At 44.9% G+C, this 18,519-nt stretch overlaps 1 protein-coding gene across 1 annotated transcript in view; it reads right to left on the bottom strand.

Moving 5' to 3' along the window:
• The window catches only part of LOC120060078 (afadin-like), a gene marked incomplete at its 5' end in the record, with an annotated part of 35,897 nt that extends 21,000 nt beyond the window's left edge, over positions 1–14,897 (bottom strand). The window contains 6 exons of the mRNA XM_039009142.1: positions 6,354–6,577; positions 6,735–6,793; positions 7,326–7,497; positions 7,669–7,773; positions 8,064–8,256; positions 14,796–14,897. Of these exons, the coding sequence (XP_038865070.1) occupies positions 6,354–6,577; positions 6,735–6,793; positions 7,326–7,497; positions 7,669–7,773; positions 8,064–8,256; positions 14,796–14,897 (855 nt within the window). The remainder of the gene's footprint in view (positions 1–6,353; positions 6,578–6,734; positions 6,794–7,325; positions 7,498–7,668; positions 7,774–8,063; positions 8,257–14,795) is intronic.
• Between the last annotated feature and the right edge of the window lie 3,622 nt (positions 14,898–18,519).

Genomic DNA, 18,519 nt, shown 5'->3' with positions numbered 1-18,519 from the left:
ACAGGCAACTACACAGAAACAAGATCCCACAAAACACAGTGGGGAAATGGCTGCCTAAATATGATCCCCAATCAGAGACAACGATAAACAGCTGCCTCTGATTGGGAACCATACCAGGCCAACATAGAAATAACTGCACTAGATCACTGTCACGCCCTGGCCTTAGTATTCTTTGTTTTCTTTATGTTTTTTAGTTAGGTCAGGGTGTGACATGGGGAATGTATGTGTTTTGTAGTGTATATGGGGTGTTGTATGTGTATGGGGCAGAGTAGAGTATAGTTGTCTAGATATGTCTTTGGCTGCCTAGATTGGTTCTCAATCAGAGACAGCTGTCATTCATTGTCTCTGATTGGGAGCCATATTTAAGGCAGCCATAGGCAGTAGGCTTTTGTGGGTAGTTGTCTATGTTGTACGTTTGTAGCTTGGGTTTGCACTTACGTCTTTAGCTTCACGATCGTTTGTTGTTTTGTTTCGTTTTGTAATTGTGTTCGTTACGTGTTTTTTCCTTCTCTAAAATAAAAGAGATGTATTTTGCACACGCTGCGCCTTGGTCCACTCTCTCTCACGAAGACGATCGTGACAGAACTACCCACCAACCATGGATCAAGCAGCGTGAGAGGAACCAGCAACAGCGGAAAAGAAACCAGGACTCGTGGACATGGGAGGAAATATTGGACGGAAAGGGACCCTGGGCTCAACCAGGAGAATATCGCCGCCCCAAAGCTGAGCTGGAGGCAGCGAAAGCAGAGAGGCGGCATTTCGAGGAGCTAGCTCGGAAGCAGGAGAAGGATCTGGGCTACACTACGTGGGAGGAGATCGACAGGTGGGCGATCAACCCAGGGCGAGTGCCGGAGCCCGCCTGGGATTCTCTGGCGCAGTGCAAGGAGGGATACCGGCGAATGGAGGCAGCACGACGACACGGTAGGAAGCCTGTGAGTAAACCCCAAAAATGTCTTGGGGGGGGGGGGCTAAGAGGGAGAGTGGTGAAGACAGGTAGGAGACCTGCGCCCACTCCCTGTACTTACCGTGGAGAGCGAGAGTACGGGCAGACACCGTGTTACGCAGTAGAGCGCATGGTGTCTCCTGTACGCGTGCATAGCCCGGTTCGGTACATTCCAGCTCCACGTATCGGCTGGGCTAGATTGAGCATTGAGCCGGATGTCATGAAGCCGGCCCAACGCATCTGGCCACCAGTGCGTCTCCTCGGGCCGGCTTACATGGCACCAGCCTTACGCATGGTGTCCCCGGTTCGCCTACATAGCCCGGTGCGGGTTATTCCACCTCCCCGCACTGGTCAGGCGACGGGGAGCATACAACCAGGTAAGGTTGGGCAGGCTCAGTGCTCAAGGGATCCAGTACGCCTGCACGGTCCGGTATTTCCGGCGCCACCTTCCCGCCCCAGCCTAGTACCACCAGTGCCTACACCACGCACCAGGCTTCCAGTGTGTCTCCAGAGCCCTGTTCCTCCTCCACGCACTCGCCCTATGGTGCGTGTCTCCAGTCCAGTGCCTCCAGTTCCGGCACCACGCATCAAGCCTCCTGTGCGTCTCCAGAGCCCTGTACGCACTGTTCCTTCTCCCCGTCCTCGCCCTGATGTGCGTGCCCTCAGCCCGGTACCACCAGTGCCGGTACCACGCACCAGGCCTATAGTACGCCTTGAGAGTCCAGTGTGCCCTGTTGTTGTTCCCCGCACTAGCCTGAAGGTGCGTGTCTTTAGCCCGGTACCTCCAGTTCCGGCACCACGCACCAGGCCTACAGTGCGTCTCAGCCGGCCAGAGTCTGCCGTCTGCCCAGCGACGCCTGAACTGCCCGTCTGCCCAACGGCGCCTGAACTGTCCGTCTGCCCAACGCCGTCTGAACTGTCCGTCTGCCAAGCGCCGCATGAAATGCCCGTCTGTATTGAGCCTTCAAAGCCGCCCGTCGGTACTGAGCCTTCAAAGCCGCCCGTCTGCCATGAGCCTGCAAAGCCGCCCGTCTGCCATGAGCCTACAGAGCCGTCCGCCAGACAGGAGCCGCTAGAGCCTTCCGCCAGACAGGAGCCGCTAGAGCCTTCCGCCAGACAGGAGCCGCTAGAGCCTTCCGCCAGACAGGATCAGCCAGAGCCTTCCGCCAGACAGGATCAGCCAGAGCCTTCCGCCAGACAGGATCAGCCAGAGCCTTCCGCCAGACAGGATCAGCCAGAGCCTTCCGCCAGCCTTGACCAGCCAGAGCCGTCAGCGAGCCATGACCAGCCAGAGCCGTCAGCGAGCCATGACCAGCCAGAGCCGTCAGCGAGCCATGACCAGCCAGAGCCGTCATCCAGCCATGACCAGCCAGAGCCGTCATCCAGCCATGACCAGCCAGAGCCGTCATCCAGCCATGACCAGCCAGAGCCGTCATCCAGCCATGACCAGCCAGCCAGCCGGGATCCGCCAGAGCCAGCCAGCCAGGATCCGCCAGAGCCAGCCAGCCAGGATCCGTCAGAGCCAGCCAGCCAGGATCCGTCAGAGCCAGCCAGCCAGGATCCGTCAGAGCCAGCCAGCCAGGATCCGCCAGAGCCAACCAGCCAGGATCCGCCAGAGCCAGCCAGCCAGGATCCGCCAGAGCCAGCCAGCCAGGATCCGCCAGCCAGTCCGGAGCTGCCCCTCAGTCCGGAGCTGCCCCTCAGTCTGGAGCTGCCCCTCATTCCGGTGCTGCCCCTTAGTCCGGTGCTGCCCCTTAGTCAGGTGGGGTTAATTTGGAGGGTGGCCATTTGGAGGAAGCTACCAAAGCGGGTATTGACAATGGTGGAGTGGGGGCCACGTCCCGCACCCGAGCCGCCGCCATGATGGGGCCCACCCCGGACCCTCCCCTTTCTATTTCAGGTTGTGCGGTCGGAGTCCGCACCTTTGGGGGGGGGGTACTGTCACGCCCTGGCCTTAGTATTCTTTGTTTTCTTTATGTTTTTTAGTTAGGTCAGGGTGTGACATGGGGAATGTATGTGTTTTGTAGTGTATATGGGGTGTTGTATGTGTATGGGGCAGAGTAGAGTATAGTTGTCTAGTTATGTCTATGGCTGCCTAGATTGGTTCTCAATCAGAGACAGCTGTCATTCATTGTCTCTGATTGGGAGCCATATTTAAGGCAGCCATAGGCAGTAGGCTTTTGTGGGTAGTTGTCTATGTTGTACGTTTGTAGCTTGGGTTTGCACTTACGTCTTTAGCTTCACGATCGTTTGTTGTTTTGTTTCGTTTTGTAATTGTGTTCGTTACGTGTTTTTTCCTTCTCTAAAATAAAAGAGATGTATTTTGCACACGCTGCGCCTTGGTCCACTCTCTCTCACGAAGACGATCGTGACAATCACTCACCCTAGTCACACCCCGAACTAACCAAAATAGAGAATAAAAAGGCTCTCTATGGTCAGGGCGTGACAGTGTGTAAGTTGACTAGCAAACAATTTGGAATTTCCAATATAATAATGTTTCTTTGAAAAACAAGAAGTGACGCAACTCTTAGCTAAGAGAGACTGCCATGCATAGTTTTGCTGCATATTGCTGTGGTAGCCATGCTGGTTAAGTGTGCCTTGAATTCTAAATAAATAGCAGACAGTGTCACCAGTGTGGTTTACGTGTGGTCCACGGTGTGGTTCACGCATGTGTGGTTCACGGTGGGAACCACACATGCAGAGATCATCCTATTCTGCATCTCACAAATACATGGCGGTTGGAACCAAAAAAAATCTAATTTGGATTCATCAGACCAAAGGACAGATTTCCATCGGTCTAATGTATAATGCTCGTGTTTCTTGGCCCAAGCAAGTCTCTTCTTATTATTGGTGTCCTTTAGTAGTGGTTTCTTTGCACCAATTCAACCATGAAGGCCTGATTCATGCAGTCTCTTCTGAACAGTTCATGTTGAGATGTGTCTGTTACTTGAACTCTGTGAAGCATTTATTTTGGCTGAAATTTCTGAGTATGAGCTATTTCTACAATATGAGCTATTTAGCCAATCACTAGCAGATGATCTTAGATCCTTTTCTGAGATCAACATAGGCTCAACTGAAAAGATTTCCACAGTATCTCATGTAGTTAAACCGCTCAAATATAGTTCCTACTGATTCTGAGAAGGCATTTGATAGGGTAGAGTGGCCTGAATTTTGTAAATGGATAGGGGCCTCTATTCTAATTCTAAAGCAACAGTACTTACGAATAGAATTATGTCTTCTTTTTTTTGTCTTTCTAGAGGCTCAAGGCAGGGTTGCTCGCTCTCCCCTCTCCCGTTTACCATAGTTTTAGAGCCTCTTGCAACAATGATGAGAACAGATCCAGAAATTAGGGGCGTACATGGAGGAGGAAAAGAACACAAGCTGCTTATGTATGCAAACAATATTCTACTGCTGGTCTCTGATCCTCTTCAGTCTCTACCACGATTACTTACTTGTATTGAATCATATTCTAGTTGTCAGGCTACAAAATAAATTGGAATAAATTGGAAGCAATGTCAATTAATGCCATATGTTACTCTGGAACCGTTACCACATGTAATATCAAATGGGTTCCTACTGGGATGAAATATGTGGGTATTAAGACTACATTTTGAGCCACCAGTAGTCAAGATTAAGACAAATTTAGAAAAATGTGAAAAGATCAACGTGATTAAAATGGTTGTGGTCCACAACCAGCTATCAACTAAATCCAGGAAAGAACCCAAATGCTGAGTAACTGGAATTACCCAAACATAAAACAGCCATTTTTTAGTCAATATTTAGTCACCTGCAGAGTAAAGACTGTAAAAACCTCAGAACAATATGTCAAATTGACCTTAAGTGTGAAATTGAGGATGATACCTGGTTGAAGATCTTGTCCAGCCAAGGAGGAACATAAGGGAAGCCAGGAGGAAACTTACTCAGTATAAGATACTACATAGATTTTATTGTACCCAACAAGGCTTCATAAAATGGGGCTGACCAACAATTCTCTGTGTTGGAAATGCCAAAAAGACACTGGGAAATTCTTACACACAATTTTTATTTTACCTTTATTTAACAAGGCAAGTCAGTTAAGAACAAATTCTTATTTACAATGACGGCCTACCACAGCCAAGCCCGGACAACTGTGCACCGCCCTATGGGACTCCCAATCACGGCAGGATGTGATGCAGCCTGGATTCAAACCAGGGACACCTCTTGCACTGAAATGTAGTGCCTTAGACCGCTGCGCCACTTCGGTAGTCCATAAGGGTGTGTACATTAGTGCTACCTTTCTGGAAGGATGTTTTGGAATATCCAGTGGTGGAAAAACTACCCAGTTGTCATACTTAAGTAAAAGTAAAGATACTTTAATAGAAAATGACTCAAGTAAAAGTGAAAGTCACCTAGTAAAATACTACTTGAGTAAAAGTCTATTAGTATTTTGTTTGAAATATACTTTAGTATCAAAAGTAAATGTAATTTCTAAAATATGAATATCAAAAATCATCTCAACTTCCGTATATCAAGCAAGCCAGATGGCATCCTTTTCTGGTTTTTAAAACCTACGGATAGCCAGGGGTGCACTTCAGCATCCAGACATAATTTACAAACGAAGCATTGTGTTTAGTGAGTCCGCCAGATCAGAGGCAGTAGTGATGACCAGGGCTGTTCCCTTGATAAGTGTGTGAATTTGACCATTTTCCTGTACTGCTAAGAATTCAAAATGTAATGAGTACTTTTGGGTGTCAGGGAAAATGTATGTACTTTATACCACTGGAAATATCTGGAGGAATGGTTGGGGTTAACAATTCCAGTTTCACCGAAAATATGTCTCTTGGGCGATAGAACAGAGTTACCTAATGTAACAAATGAGGAATTTGCACTGATCACTGTTGGTATGGTTACAGCAGCTAGAGTAATCCTTAGAATTTGGAAGGGTCATGCCACTCCTACTCTGAAACAATGGATAGAATCAATTTTAGAAGTAGCATCTTATGAACAAATGCTTGCTAGGATCACTGGTAGAAATGACAATTCTAGAAGCTGGACGCGTTTTATTTGTCATGTTGTTTCTTACACTGAGAGGTGATGACTTATGCTTGTGAACCCATTTAGTTCATTATTGTAGCTTGTGAGATACTATTTGACTGTGTATGGGGTTTGTGATATATGGCAAATATACCACGGCTAAGGGCTGTGTCCAGGCACTCCAAGTTTTGTTGTGCATAAGAACAGCCCATAGCCATGGTACAGTATATTGGCATATACCACACCCACTCGAACCTTATTGCTTAAGTATACCTTCAGACTAAAGTGTTACCAAAACCACAATGAGCCCATGAAGCAGTAGAGGCATGCTCTTTCCAGTTGAGCTGTATAATTCACAGAGTCAAACGTGTGATGGTGCACGCATGGTCTCACTTGCCTGGAAGACCACCTCAGTCATGGCTACCATCTTGCTGACAGTAGCGGTGACTCTGTGTGCGTGCTCTGAGGGGCGATGACTCTGTGATGTCTCCTGACTGTGGCTGTAATGGCGGTGGAGGACGAAGCGTCCGGTCATGTACAGGACGTAGGCAGGGGAGAGCTTGAAGTGGACAGTGGAACTGTTGGTGTAGTTGATGACTGCAGAGAGGAAGGGGTCCTCAGCTGTTATGACAGAGGGACACCAGTAGAGGACAGCAGATTAATACAGGATGATAATGCCACTGACAACAAACTGATTGTGTTATTGCTATGTTATTACTATGTGCTATTACAATGTGCTACTACAGTGCTATTACAATGGTCAAATTGAATTACTTACAATTTTCCCTGAATTTAATACCAACTGGAAGTGCAAGTTGGTCCATGTTGTCCTGATCTCTGTTAAGACAAGATGTAATAATTTCAGTTGTCCAGCCTATAGTCACTTCAATGATATCTCAAAACTGGAATCATGAAAAAACAACAGCCACAGTAGCCATTTTATTAAGTTACAAGAGATGCCAGAAACGTGTGAATTTTTGTCACACACAGAAGACAAGGTCATGTCAATAAATGTAAATGTTTACATTACTTGGTCTGGTTTACCTTTCATTCCTTGTTCCATAGTCTTGTTGCTGGTTATGCTTCCGGACCATAGGCTTTATAATGCCTCCCCACGTGGTATTCTTCTTGCATTCCATTGTGTCAGTGTTAGAAACAATATCCTTGTTGGTCGATGACTTCTCCACAGGTACAGAAGCTGATATCTGCCTGCAGTGGAGAGAAGACTGTACCTATAACTTGAGACTTAACATTGAACATGAATTTTTGTGAACCAGAGTGGGGGTGCTTGGAGTTTAAAAAAAATAACTTTTTATTGTCATGCTTCTCTGTTTGCTAATGAATTCATTGGTGTTAAGGGAAGACCTACCCATTCTCTTTCCTCATAGTCGACCCATTGGGCTTTGCCGAGTGGTTAACAGCATCATCTCCCGTCTTCTTCTTCTCCTTCTTCTTCTCTTTCCTCGACAGTGTCCTCTTGAAGTTCTGGATCATGCCTCCCTTCTTTTTCTCTGGGCTGTTGTCCTGTATGGATAAAGGCCACATAATCACACAGAGAGACACAACACCACAGTGTTAATCAAAGCATTCACTCTTGCCAGCTAAATTGCTTTCCTTGCCTTGACATTCAAGCTAAGTCGGGCATGAAAAGTAATTTCTAACTGAGCAAATTCTGCTCAATTATAAATACAGTAAGCAGTCAGTCACATGTACAATAATGTCCTTATCCTTCTTGAGTACGAAGCGGCCCTCCCTGTTGTCTGTGTTCCAGTTCAGCTGCACATCCAGAGGCTTTTCACTCAGGTCCAGCTGCCGTTCTTCTGCCATGGTTAACAGGGCGAAGAGTGGGAGAGTAACATGAACAAATTTACCAGATAATACACTCAATCTATTCCAAATATAGAATTGTTCACAAATGCCCTGCCCCCAAGTGTACTCTTTAATTCATGTATCCATCCATCCAGCCATCCGTCTGTCTGTCTGTGTCTGTCCGTCCATCCATTCATTCATCCATCCATCCATCCATCCATCCATCCATCCATCCATCCATCCATCCATCCATCCATCCATCCATCCATCCATCCATCCATCCATCCATCCATCTTACCCTTGTTAGCATGGACCTCAAACAGGAAATAGGGAGTATTCAACATCTTCATGTCCGGTCTGAACTTCTCTGACAGTGTTTCAATAACCTCTCCAGTGGTGGTGGTGCTGCTGACACGCAGGCACTTGGTGGCAACGTTCCCTGCAACATGGTCCTCAAAGTAGAACCGCATCACTCCATGGAACTCTAAGTTCTAGAGGGGAAAGAGTGGATGAACGAAGTCGAACAGTGGTAACGTAGCTAACTTAGCTAACTAGCTAGCAATCTTCATTTGTTTATCTAAACCAAAATCTACATAGCTAGCTTTCATAATCCGCTGGCTGGAAATTCCAAAGCAAATCATTGTAATTAGCCAGCTGCTATCTGGCGATGAGATTTGTAACTTGAAGTGTAAATCGGAGAAAAGCTGAGGTATTAGTAAGGGATAATGTGGGTGACTAATTGGTGTCTGTTGGTGGTGGGTATTGTGTGTGAAGGTTGTTAGTATGCATGATCTATTGACATGAGGGGGATGGCTGGATATAGTACCTTGTTTGGGACAAAGTAGTAAAATGTTAGATAATCACTGTCTAATGTGTGTCCTACAGACTAATTCTGCTGCGGACACATCATGCTATCCTGGAGCATGATGAGAATGTGGGATGCAAAAAAGCCAGGACAGCCAAAGGTATTTTTGAAAGCAAAACCCCCTCTTGAGAAAACAACATCACCAATCCACAAGCCAAGTGCTCCTCATACTTTTCACACCCTTGCATCCTTGCAGTCAATTCTTTGTCATGGGGGATAGGGGCTGTTAGTACACTCTTTGAGCCTATTCAGTGTGTAGTTGGCAGTGCTTGTCTTCTCAACAGCACAACTGTAGGTGCTCATACACAACAATACACGACTAGACTGTCAGTCGAACTCAATGCCCCATGATTTACTCTGAGCGTAACAAAACGCATACCAGTCTACTGTACCCTTTTCTATTTACAGATGAACGTGGTTCTTGTATGGTTAAACTCCTTGACTGTGGTAAAAACTGAATATCTTCCTTACATGGCTCCTTATGACAGCTGGCAATCTCAGGCATACAGTGAAGTCTTACACATCCTCATGATCAGTCTTCATCTATTTCCAGGAGACCTGCAGTACAAACAGTACTTTAACCCAACACCTAGCGACCTCGTCAAAAGGTTGAGATCTCTTGGCGTACCGGTAAAAGTTTTGTTTTAGGGAAGTCAGTTAAGGACATATTCTTATGTACAATGATGTCCTACACCGGTTAAAGTGTTGGCTTGACAGTTGCTGGGTGGAGCAAGGGCGGCCATCGGGGAGGCGTGTGTCCATTAAGTACTTGGTATAGAAAGGCGTGGGGACTCACCCTTAAGGAAGGGGGTAATGTAGTGACAAAAACCCAATACCTAGCAACCTCGTCAAGAGGCTTGGACATCTTGGGGTAAGGGTTAAGGTGTTGACTTGACAGTTGCTGGGCCTGGGTTTGAGTCCCAGTCGGGAATACCCCCTTGAATCTCTACATTATGTATATGTAAGGACCGACTCAGGAGATGAGAAACAGGTACGGGGAGTCAAACATTTAATAGGGAACAGACATAGAACAAGACAGAAACAGCATCAGCACATAGGTAACAGGGACATATTACAATCAATGCAGCAGCGGGGAACAGAGCTGGGGAACTGACAAATATAGGGCAGGTAATAAAGAGGTGATTGAGTGAGTCCAGGTGAGTCCAATATCACTGAAGCGCGTGACGAAGGAAGGCAGGTGTGCGTAAATGATGGTGGCAGGACTGTGCAATGCAGGGCAGGGGGGGAAAGAGGGAGCAGGCGTGACATTCCCCCCCCCCTCTCTAGGGGCGCCACCCGGCGTCCCACCTGGGCGAGCCGGCCGAGACATGGGCGCTGGGCAAGCCGGCTGGAGGTAAACTCCCCACGAACAAGCAGGGGCGTGGGAGCCTGGCGAGCCGGCTGAGGCATAGGAGCCTGGCGATCCGGCTGAGGCCTAAACGCCTGTCGATCCCGCTGCGGCATGGAAGCCCGATGATCCGGCGGAGCATGACGTGGGATGGGAACCTGCCGAGCCAACCGAGGCAAGGAAACCTCTCGAGCCAGCTAGGACGTGGAAACCCAACGAGCTGGCTTAGGCACCCCCGGTTCCATCGTCGGCGGAATCCAAGCCCGACGTCACCAACAAAACAAGAAAACTCATTGGCCGGCTGGGCGAACAAGACCTGACGATCCGGGTGAAGCCCGACGTGGGATGGGCGCCTTCCGAGCCAACCGGGGAAAGGAAACCTCTCGAGCCAGCTAGGGCGTCGAAGCCCAACAAGCTGGTTAGGCACCCCCGGTTACATCGGCAGCGACCCAGGACCGACGTCACCACCAACCGGAACGCCAGTACTCCCCGATGCTTCGTGTGATGGCTGCTGCATTCTGTAATGACCGACGCTGGACAGGAGTTGAGAAGCAGGTACGGGGAGTCAAACATTTAATAGGGAACAGATATAGAACAAGGCAGAAACAGCATCAGCACACAGGTAACAGGGACATATTACAATCAATGCAGCAACGGGGAACAGAGCTGGGGAACTGACAAATATAGAGGAGGTAATAAACAGCTGATTGATTGTGTCCAGGTATCGCTGAAGCGCGTGACGAGGGAAGGCAGGTTTGCGTAAATGATGGTGGCAGGAGTGCGCAACACAGGGCAGCCTGGCGCCCTCAAGCGCCAGGGGGGAAGAGCGGGAGCAGGAGTGACAGTATGGGGGGGAGCAGTGAGGTGTTCGGAATCACTTTGATACAAGGGGAGATTGTTTTTATTGTAACTTTCACATCTCTTGGGAGTCAACAACTTCTTTGTATGCAACATGCAGTGCATTCGGAGAGTTACCGGATTTCCGGTCACAACTTGCAGACTTGTTTACGTGCAGCTGTGCGTTTTGTTGCTAACCTTACTTTGCTACCTGACAACTTTACGGTTTTTACTTTTAATTACCGTTTATATTTTTAGTTTTTCCCTCACTCAACTTTTTCACTCCGGACGCTTAATCTGGACGTGGTTTGTCAGGACCTCCACCAGCCGAAGCTAAGTAGTAACATTAACATGATGCCTTCTAATTGCAGTCGCTGTACTCATAATATACAGGAGAACGATCGCCTTACGGCGAGGATAGCTGTGCTGCAAGCTCAGCTTCAGACACAATCGTTAGGCAAGGGTCATTTCAGTGTAGGAAAGGATGAAACAGCGTCTGTGCCACCAGTGAGTACAGATAGTAGTATAAATCCCCTCGCACGGTCCCCGCAGCCAGACAACTTTCTCATGGCTTCTGGAGGGAAATGCTGTAGGAATGCTCAACCGGTGTCGCTCATTCAGCCGACAGAAACTTTCAGCCGGTTCTCCCCATTAAGCAGCGAGTCAGAGGCCGAGGCTTCTCTGGTCTCTACTCCTCCCGTTACGGGGTCTGAGACGCCGAAGCCTCCCACCATTAGCTCTGACAAATTGAAAACCTTAGTCATTGGCGACTCCATTACCCGCAGTATTAGCCTTAAAAAGAATCATCCAGCGATCATACACTGTTTACCAGGGGGAAGGGCTAATTAAGGCTAATCTGAAGATGGTGCTGGCTAAAGCTAAAACTGGCGAGTATAGGGATATTGTTATCCACCAACGATTTTAGGATGAAACAGTCAGAGGTCACCAAGTGCAACATAGCTTCAGCGTGTAAATCAGCTAGAAAGATGTGTCGGCATCGAGTAATTGTCTCTGGCCCCCTCCCAGTTAGGGGGAGTGATGAGCTCTACAGCAGTCTCACGACTCAATCACTGGTTGAAAACTGTTTTCTGCCCCTCCCAAAAGATAGAATTTGTAGATAATTGGCCCTCTTTCTGGGACTCACCCACAAACAGGACCAGGCCTGGCCTGTTAGCCAACCTGCCAGCTTAGTGGAGTCTGCCGCTAGCACAGTCAGTGTAGTCAGCTCAGCTATCCCCATTGAGACCGTGTCTTCGGGATCAGTGTCCCTTCCACGGGACGGTTGAGCTAACGTAGGCTAATGCGATTAGCATGAGGTTGTAAGTAACAAGAATATTTCCCAGAACATAGACATATCTGATATTGGCAGAAAGCTTACATTTTTGTTAATCTAACTGTACTGTCCAATTTACAGTAGCTATTATAGTGAACGAATACCATGCTATTGTTTGAGGAGAGTGCACAATTTTGAACATGAAAAGTTAATCATAAACAAATTAGGCACATTTGGGGAGTCTTGATACAACATTTTGAACAGAAATCCAATGGTTCATTGGATCAGTCTAAACCTTTGCATATACACTGATGCCATCTATTGGCCAACATCTAAATTGCACCTGGGCTGGAATAATACATTTTGGCCTTTCTGTTGCATTTCAAAGATGATGGTACAAAAAAAATACAAAAGAACGGGGTTTTTTTTCTTTGTATTAATTTTTTACCAGATCTATTGTGTTATATTCTACTACATTCCTTTTACATTTCCATAAACTTCAAAGTATTTCCTTTCAAATGGTACCAAGAATATGCATATCCTTGCTTCAGGGCCTGAGCTACAGGCAGTTAGATTTGAGTATGTAATTTTAGGCGAAAATTGAGAAAAAAAGGGACTAATCCTTAAGTGTGCCTTGAATTCTAAATAAATCACAGACAGTGTCATCAGCAAAGCACTCCCACACCATCACACCTCCTCCTCCATACTTCACGGTGGGAACCACACATGCGGAGATCATCCGTTCACCTACTCTGCGTCTGACAAAGACACGGCGGTTAGAACCAATATTCTCAAATTTGGACTCATCAGACCAAAGGACAGATTTCCATTGGTCTAATGTCCATTGCTCGTATTTCTTGGCCCAAGCAAGTCTCTTCTTATTATTGGTGTCCTTTAATAGTGGTTTATTTTCAGCAATTTGACCAAGATTTATTTGGGCTGCTATCTGAGGTGCAGTTAACTCTAATTAACTTATCCTCTGCAGCAGAGGTAACTCTGGATCTTCCTTTTCTTTGGTGGTCCTCATGAGAACCAGTTTCATCATAGCGCTTGATAGTATTTGCGACTGCAATTTTCCAGATTGATTGACCTTCATGTCTTAAAGTAATGATGGACTATATTTGCTTATTTGAGCTGTTCTTGACATAATATGGACTTGGTCTTTTACCAAATAAGGCTATCTTCTGTATACCACCCCTAGTCACAACACAACTGATTGGCTCAAACATATTAAGATGGAAAGAAATTCCCCAAATTAACTTTTAACAAGGCACACCTGTTAATTGAAATGCATTCCAGGTGAAGAGTGTGTAAAGCTGTCATCAAGGCAAAGGCATGGCTAATTTGAAAAATCTCAAATATATTTTGATTTGTTTAACCCTTTTTTGGTTACTACATGATTCCATATGTGTTATTTCATAGTTTTGATGTCTTCACTATTATTCTACAATGTAGAAAATTGCTAAAATAACAAAAACTCCTTCAATGAGTAGGTGTGTCCAAACTTTTGACTGGTACTGTACATTATCACCATTTTAATGTGTGTCACAGTTCTCAAAATAAATATTAATTATTGAAGTAATTGGTACTCACATGCAACACATAAGCAATAGGCTGGCAGTAGGAAGTATATGAAATGTAAATGGTTTAAGTTGTGTGATTTTATTCAAACCAGTTGACTTTTATTGCTTATACACCACACTCAGTTTATCTTCTCAAAAAGCTAAGGTGGCATGCCAGAGACAGGTTAGTTTATACATGTGAACCAATCCATACAGTTTTAAATGCAGTACTGTTTTGAAAAGTTGAGACTTACAATAAACAGAGGGGGGCTGTAACAATGGTGAGGTGTGAGTCTCAGGCTAGACATATTGGCAGTCAGGCTCTTTAGACGCATGGCACTTGGATTGAAACCAGGTGCTATGATCGTATGAGATGGAAATAGAGATATTTGGCCACGCACACCAGAGGTGGGTTTTGCGTCGAAATAAGGATGCATGTGAGGAAAGAACCTCATACCTACTGAAAAATATGGTTCTAGATATTTGATGTTTGTTTCCACTGGTCCTGGTGCCCTTGTTAAAATCAACAGCATCATGAACTCTACCAAGTACTTGAACATTTTAGCTAAAAACCTGGTTGCCTCTGCCTGAAATGTGGCATCTTGTGGATCTTCCAGAAACACACTGACACCAAGCACACCACAAAGGAATGGTTAATTGAACACAAAATCAACATTTTGCAATGGCCATCTCAGTCTCCGGACGCCATTAAAAACCTGTGGTTTGAATTGAAGAGGGCAGTCCATAAGGGCAGATGAAGGATATAAAGGATCTGTAAAGATTCTATATGGAGGACTGGTCTAAAATCCCTCCCAATGTGTTCTCCAATCTCACAACACATTATAGAAAAAGGCTCAGTGCCGTTAACCTCTCAGGGTGAGGTTTTTGAAACGTATTGAAAACATCAGTGTCAATAATTTTGATCGCTACCTTTTTGAGAGAAAAAAATATTACTTATTAAACTAAATCTCTTTATCTGATCAATGGTATTAGTATAAAATAATATAATTTCCCAATTTTTTTGAGCGTGTAATATAGCTCCATATTTGAATTATTTTGTCATTTTTTCTCATCTTTATCAAGGGAGTCAATCATTTCCCACTCCACTGTAGATTTGATTGATTACATTTCTGAAGTCCACTCACCTTGCATGGCAGACTGATCTCAAACAGGTCCAGTCGGGTGTTGTTCCAATGTTGGATGATGTCAGCTAATCTCTGCCACTCTTCCTTCCCCGCCATGTCCAGTCAACCGAGTAAATACTAAAGTAACAGTCTTATATCTTCACAATGATCCTTGTTTTTGGCCACAATCTTCAGCCAGTGCACTATTCTGCATAACCTATAGCGATGACAGGAGTGCTCTGAGTGCCTATACATAGTAATGTTAATGTCTTCAGCGGTCCCTGGGATCCCACCCCTGTTAGTGACAGGTCATCACACCCTTATGTGTGGCAGTGACCGCAATAGACTGGCCTCTTAATTAAATTATCCTACTGTATCTGCAACCCAGATGACTTGATTCCATAATAATACATATTGCATTTCCTGTGTAAAGTCTTATACCATAACAACATCAACAATAACAGCAACATCATCAAGTCTATGGGCCCATAACTGTTGTTTTTACTGTAAAGGTGGGCGGTGTCCTAGTTAATTTCCTAGTCAACTAGTTTGGGTAATCTGGTATGGGGTGTAGGCCTATAAAAAGTGGGAATACCCCTACACCCCTGTGGTTTTTGGTATGCCCCTGTACAAGGCTGATCATCAAGGTGTGTGTGGTGCAGATACTGTACTCAAACGGCTGACATCTGGTGGAGTGTACAGAGTTAAATCATTGAGATTGATCATGAAGATAGTTGCATGATTTATAGGCTATGGGTGTTCCCTGAACCCTAGAACTCTGCCCCAGCTTGCTACAGTACGTACGAGTGCATTCCACCCTCCTTTAGTGGGGTCCAGGAAGTGATCACGCTTGAGTGGATTCCACTTCTCATGCATATCTGTGATTTCCACTAGAATGTATGTTTACAGGTCATCAATCCAGCCCATTCAACCAGATCATTAATGTAGGGCAGCTTTTGTTACTGCTCTTGACGCTTACAGGACAACTCACAATGGAACAAAGACCCTAATATACATGAACAACCAATTAAATGTTCTTTAAAAAAAAAATGCTATTGTCGTCTGGATGTTGAAAATGCTATTGTATTCCATGATTCCATCAGTAGTATTTTTCAGAAAGTTTTACAGTACAAAATTACTTTCAATATGTTTATTGTCATCATAAAATAGTGTGCATTAAACAAACAATTCTTATGGTTTGAAACATATTTCACGATGTTATAAACAGTGTTTGAAAGACAAAAGTGTTTATTTTTTGCTCTTCTCTTCCTCCTACTGTACATGTTGCTTCTCTTCCTCCCAAGCCTCACTGAGTAACAGATAGCAATATGTAAGTCTATAAATAAGTGTAATACTGTGTGAAATGTACACAAATATATTAAATAGATTACATGATGTAGTCTTTTCTGTTGGAGTCTTTTTCCTTTCAAGTCTTTTCCTTTTGTGTTATGTTTGTATCTCCTCCTGGTAACACAAAATGGGCATATTAAGCGACTAAGGCATAAACATAAACTAACACAACCATTTAAGTTCTCCACGTTTTCTATGGTCTCAGGCAAATTGATGTCTCTCATCTCTGGTAATATCATGACCAGTCCATTGTACAGCACAGACATGACACCTACAGATACACATGGTGCAGTATTATCAAGCAGTGTAGCCGACAGTTCTGAGATGCAGAAATATGAGCTGAATATACACTGAGTATACAAAACATTAAAAACACCTGCTCTTTCCATGACATAGACTGACCAGGTGAATGCGGTTTCGACACCTTTTAGTGTTCATGCGACTCAAAATTAGGAAGGTGTTCCTAATGTCTGGTATACTCAGTGTAAACTGCCATGAGATGTCACAGTAAAATTGCCATGAAATATCAATAATTAGAAAACGTTACTGAATATGAGTCTCGATATAGAGTACACTACATCATATCAATATGAAGGAAACAAAAACATTCGTTTTTTGAACATATGTTTACACAATGTATGCAGTATATTACCTTATTATTGTATGTTACTGCGTGTATTACTACCAGTATGTAATCCAGGTTGTGAAAACAGAATTAAGCAGCATTAATGAGTTTCATTTTATTATTAGCTGAGAGGTGTTGGATACAGCTTAGAGTTAGCAAAGTTCAGTCTCGATTCCAATGGCAAAAGATAGCCTGACCAATGATCGCTATGGTTTTCATCAGCCACACATAGTCTGTAGGAAGATGAAAAGAAAAGGTTGAATAGATTTTTATTTATTTAACCATGTAAGTTGACTGAGAACACATTCTCATTTACAGCAACAACCTGGGGAATAGTTACAGGGGAGAAATGAGACAATTGTAAGCTGGGGATGATTAGGTGACCGTGATGGTATGAGGGACAGCTTGGAAATTTAGCCAGGACACCAGGGTTAACACTCCTACTCTTACAATAAGTGCCATGGGATCTTTAATGACCTCAGAGAGTCAGGACACCCATTTAACATCCCATCCAAAAGACAGCACCCTACACAGAGCAGTGTCCCCAATCACTGCCCTGGGGTATTGGGATATTCTTTAGACTAGAGGAAAGAGTGCCTCCTACTGGCCCTCCAACACCACTTCCAGCAGCATCTGGCCTCCCATCCAGGGACTGACCAAGACCAACCCTACTTAGCTTCAGAAGCAAGCCAGCAGTGGGATGCAGGGTGGTAAACTACATCATAAATTTATAATGGCCAAATGAAGCAGAATGGTCATCCCAGCATTTTTATGATGGGATTACAACAGACAATCTCAAAATTAAAAACGATCATCCATAAAAGGGGAAAAAGCAGCTCTCATTTCAACATGAATCTCTTCTTATCAGCTTTCCCATGTCAGTTATCATCGGGAATGGGTAACTGAGTTAAATTGGTTAACCTCACTATTCAGTTTGAATTGACACCACCAAGAGCAAAGTGTAACCCCAGCCCCTTTCTCCATTCTGCTACTGTACCCATACATCTACATTATGAGCTGTTCTAAATAAAATTGAAAAATACGGAAAAATAATTCTCCAATTAAACAAATAAAAAGACTTACACCTACTCACCTACTGAAACAAAGGGGACTATGAGGCAGGCGACTCCTCATATGAAGTTAGAGACAGCCATGAGGGGTCTCCGTCCCACCCTGTCCACCAGCAGTTGAAGATGAGACCAGTGGGCAGATCCACTGCTGCAGAGATAAATACATTCAGGAAGATATTGTATCCTGTGATCCCCAGGCGTAGAACCAGCCCTTGAAAATCAACAGTGCTCTTGAACCTTAGAGAGAGAGCAGGGGAATAAAAGAGAAAACAATTAATTCAAAATCCATTAGTGTATCATATCTACACTGTGTACAAAACATTAGGAACACCTTCTCTTTTCGTGACAGACTGACCAGGTGAAAGCTATGATCCCTTATTGATGTCACCTGTTATATCCTGTTATATCCACTTCAATCAGTTTAGATTAAGGGGAGGAGACAGATTAAAGAAGGATTTTTAACCTTGGTTTACAATGGTCGCGCCCCTGCGGAAATCTAATTAACGTAATGAGAAAAAAAAACATCAAAATCCATCTGTTTAAGCTAGAGATATGTTTTTTTGCTTTTTCGCAATCCACCGCACCCGCCGATATCGCCCTTCCGCATCTGCGGTGAAAGGTGGCAGAGCTAGAGCGGTGTTTGTCAGACCATGAGACATCCTGAAAATCGGTCTTCTCAGGAAAACATCCGTAGCATCTG

The sequence above is a fragment of the Salvelinus namaycush genome, chromosome 15, assembly GCF_016432855.1.
Source record: "Salvelinus namaycush isolate Seneca chromosome 15, SaNama_1.0, whole genome shotgun sequence".
Taxonomy (NCBI): Eukaryota; Metazoa; Chordata; class Actinopteri; order Salmoniformes; family Salmonidae; genus Salvelinus; species Salvelinus namaycush.
Note: the sequence above shows the minus strand (reverse complement) of the source record. Positions and strands in the feature narration are given on the sequence as shown.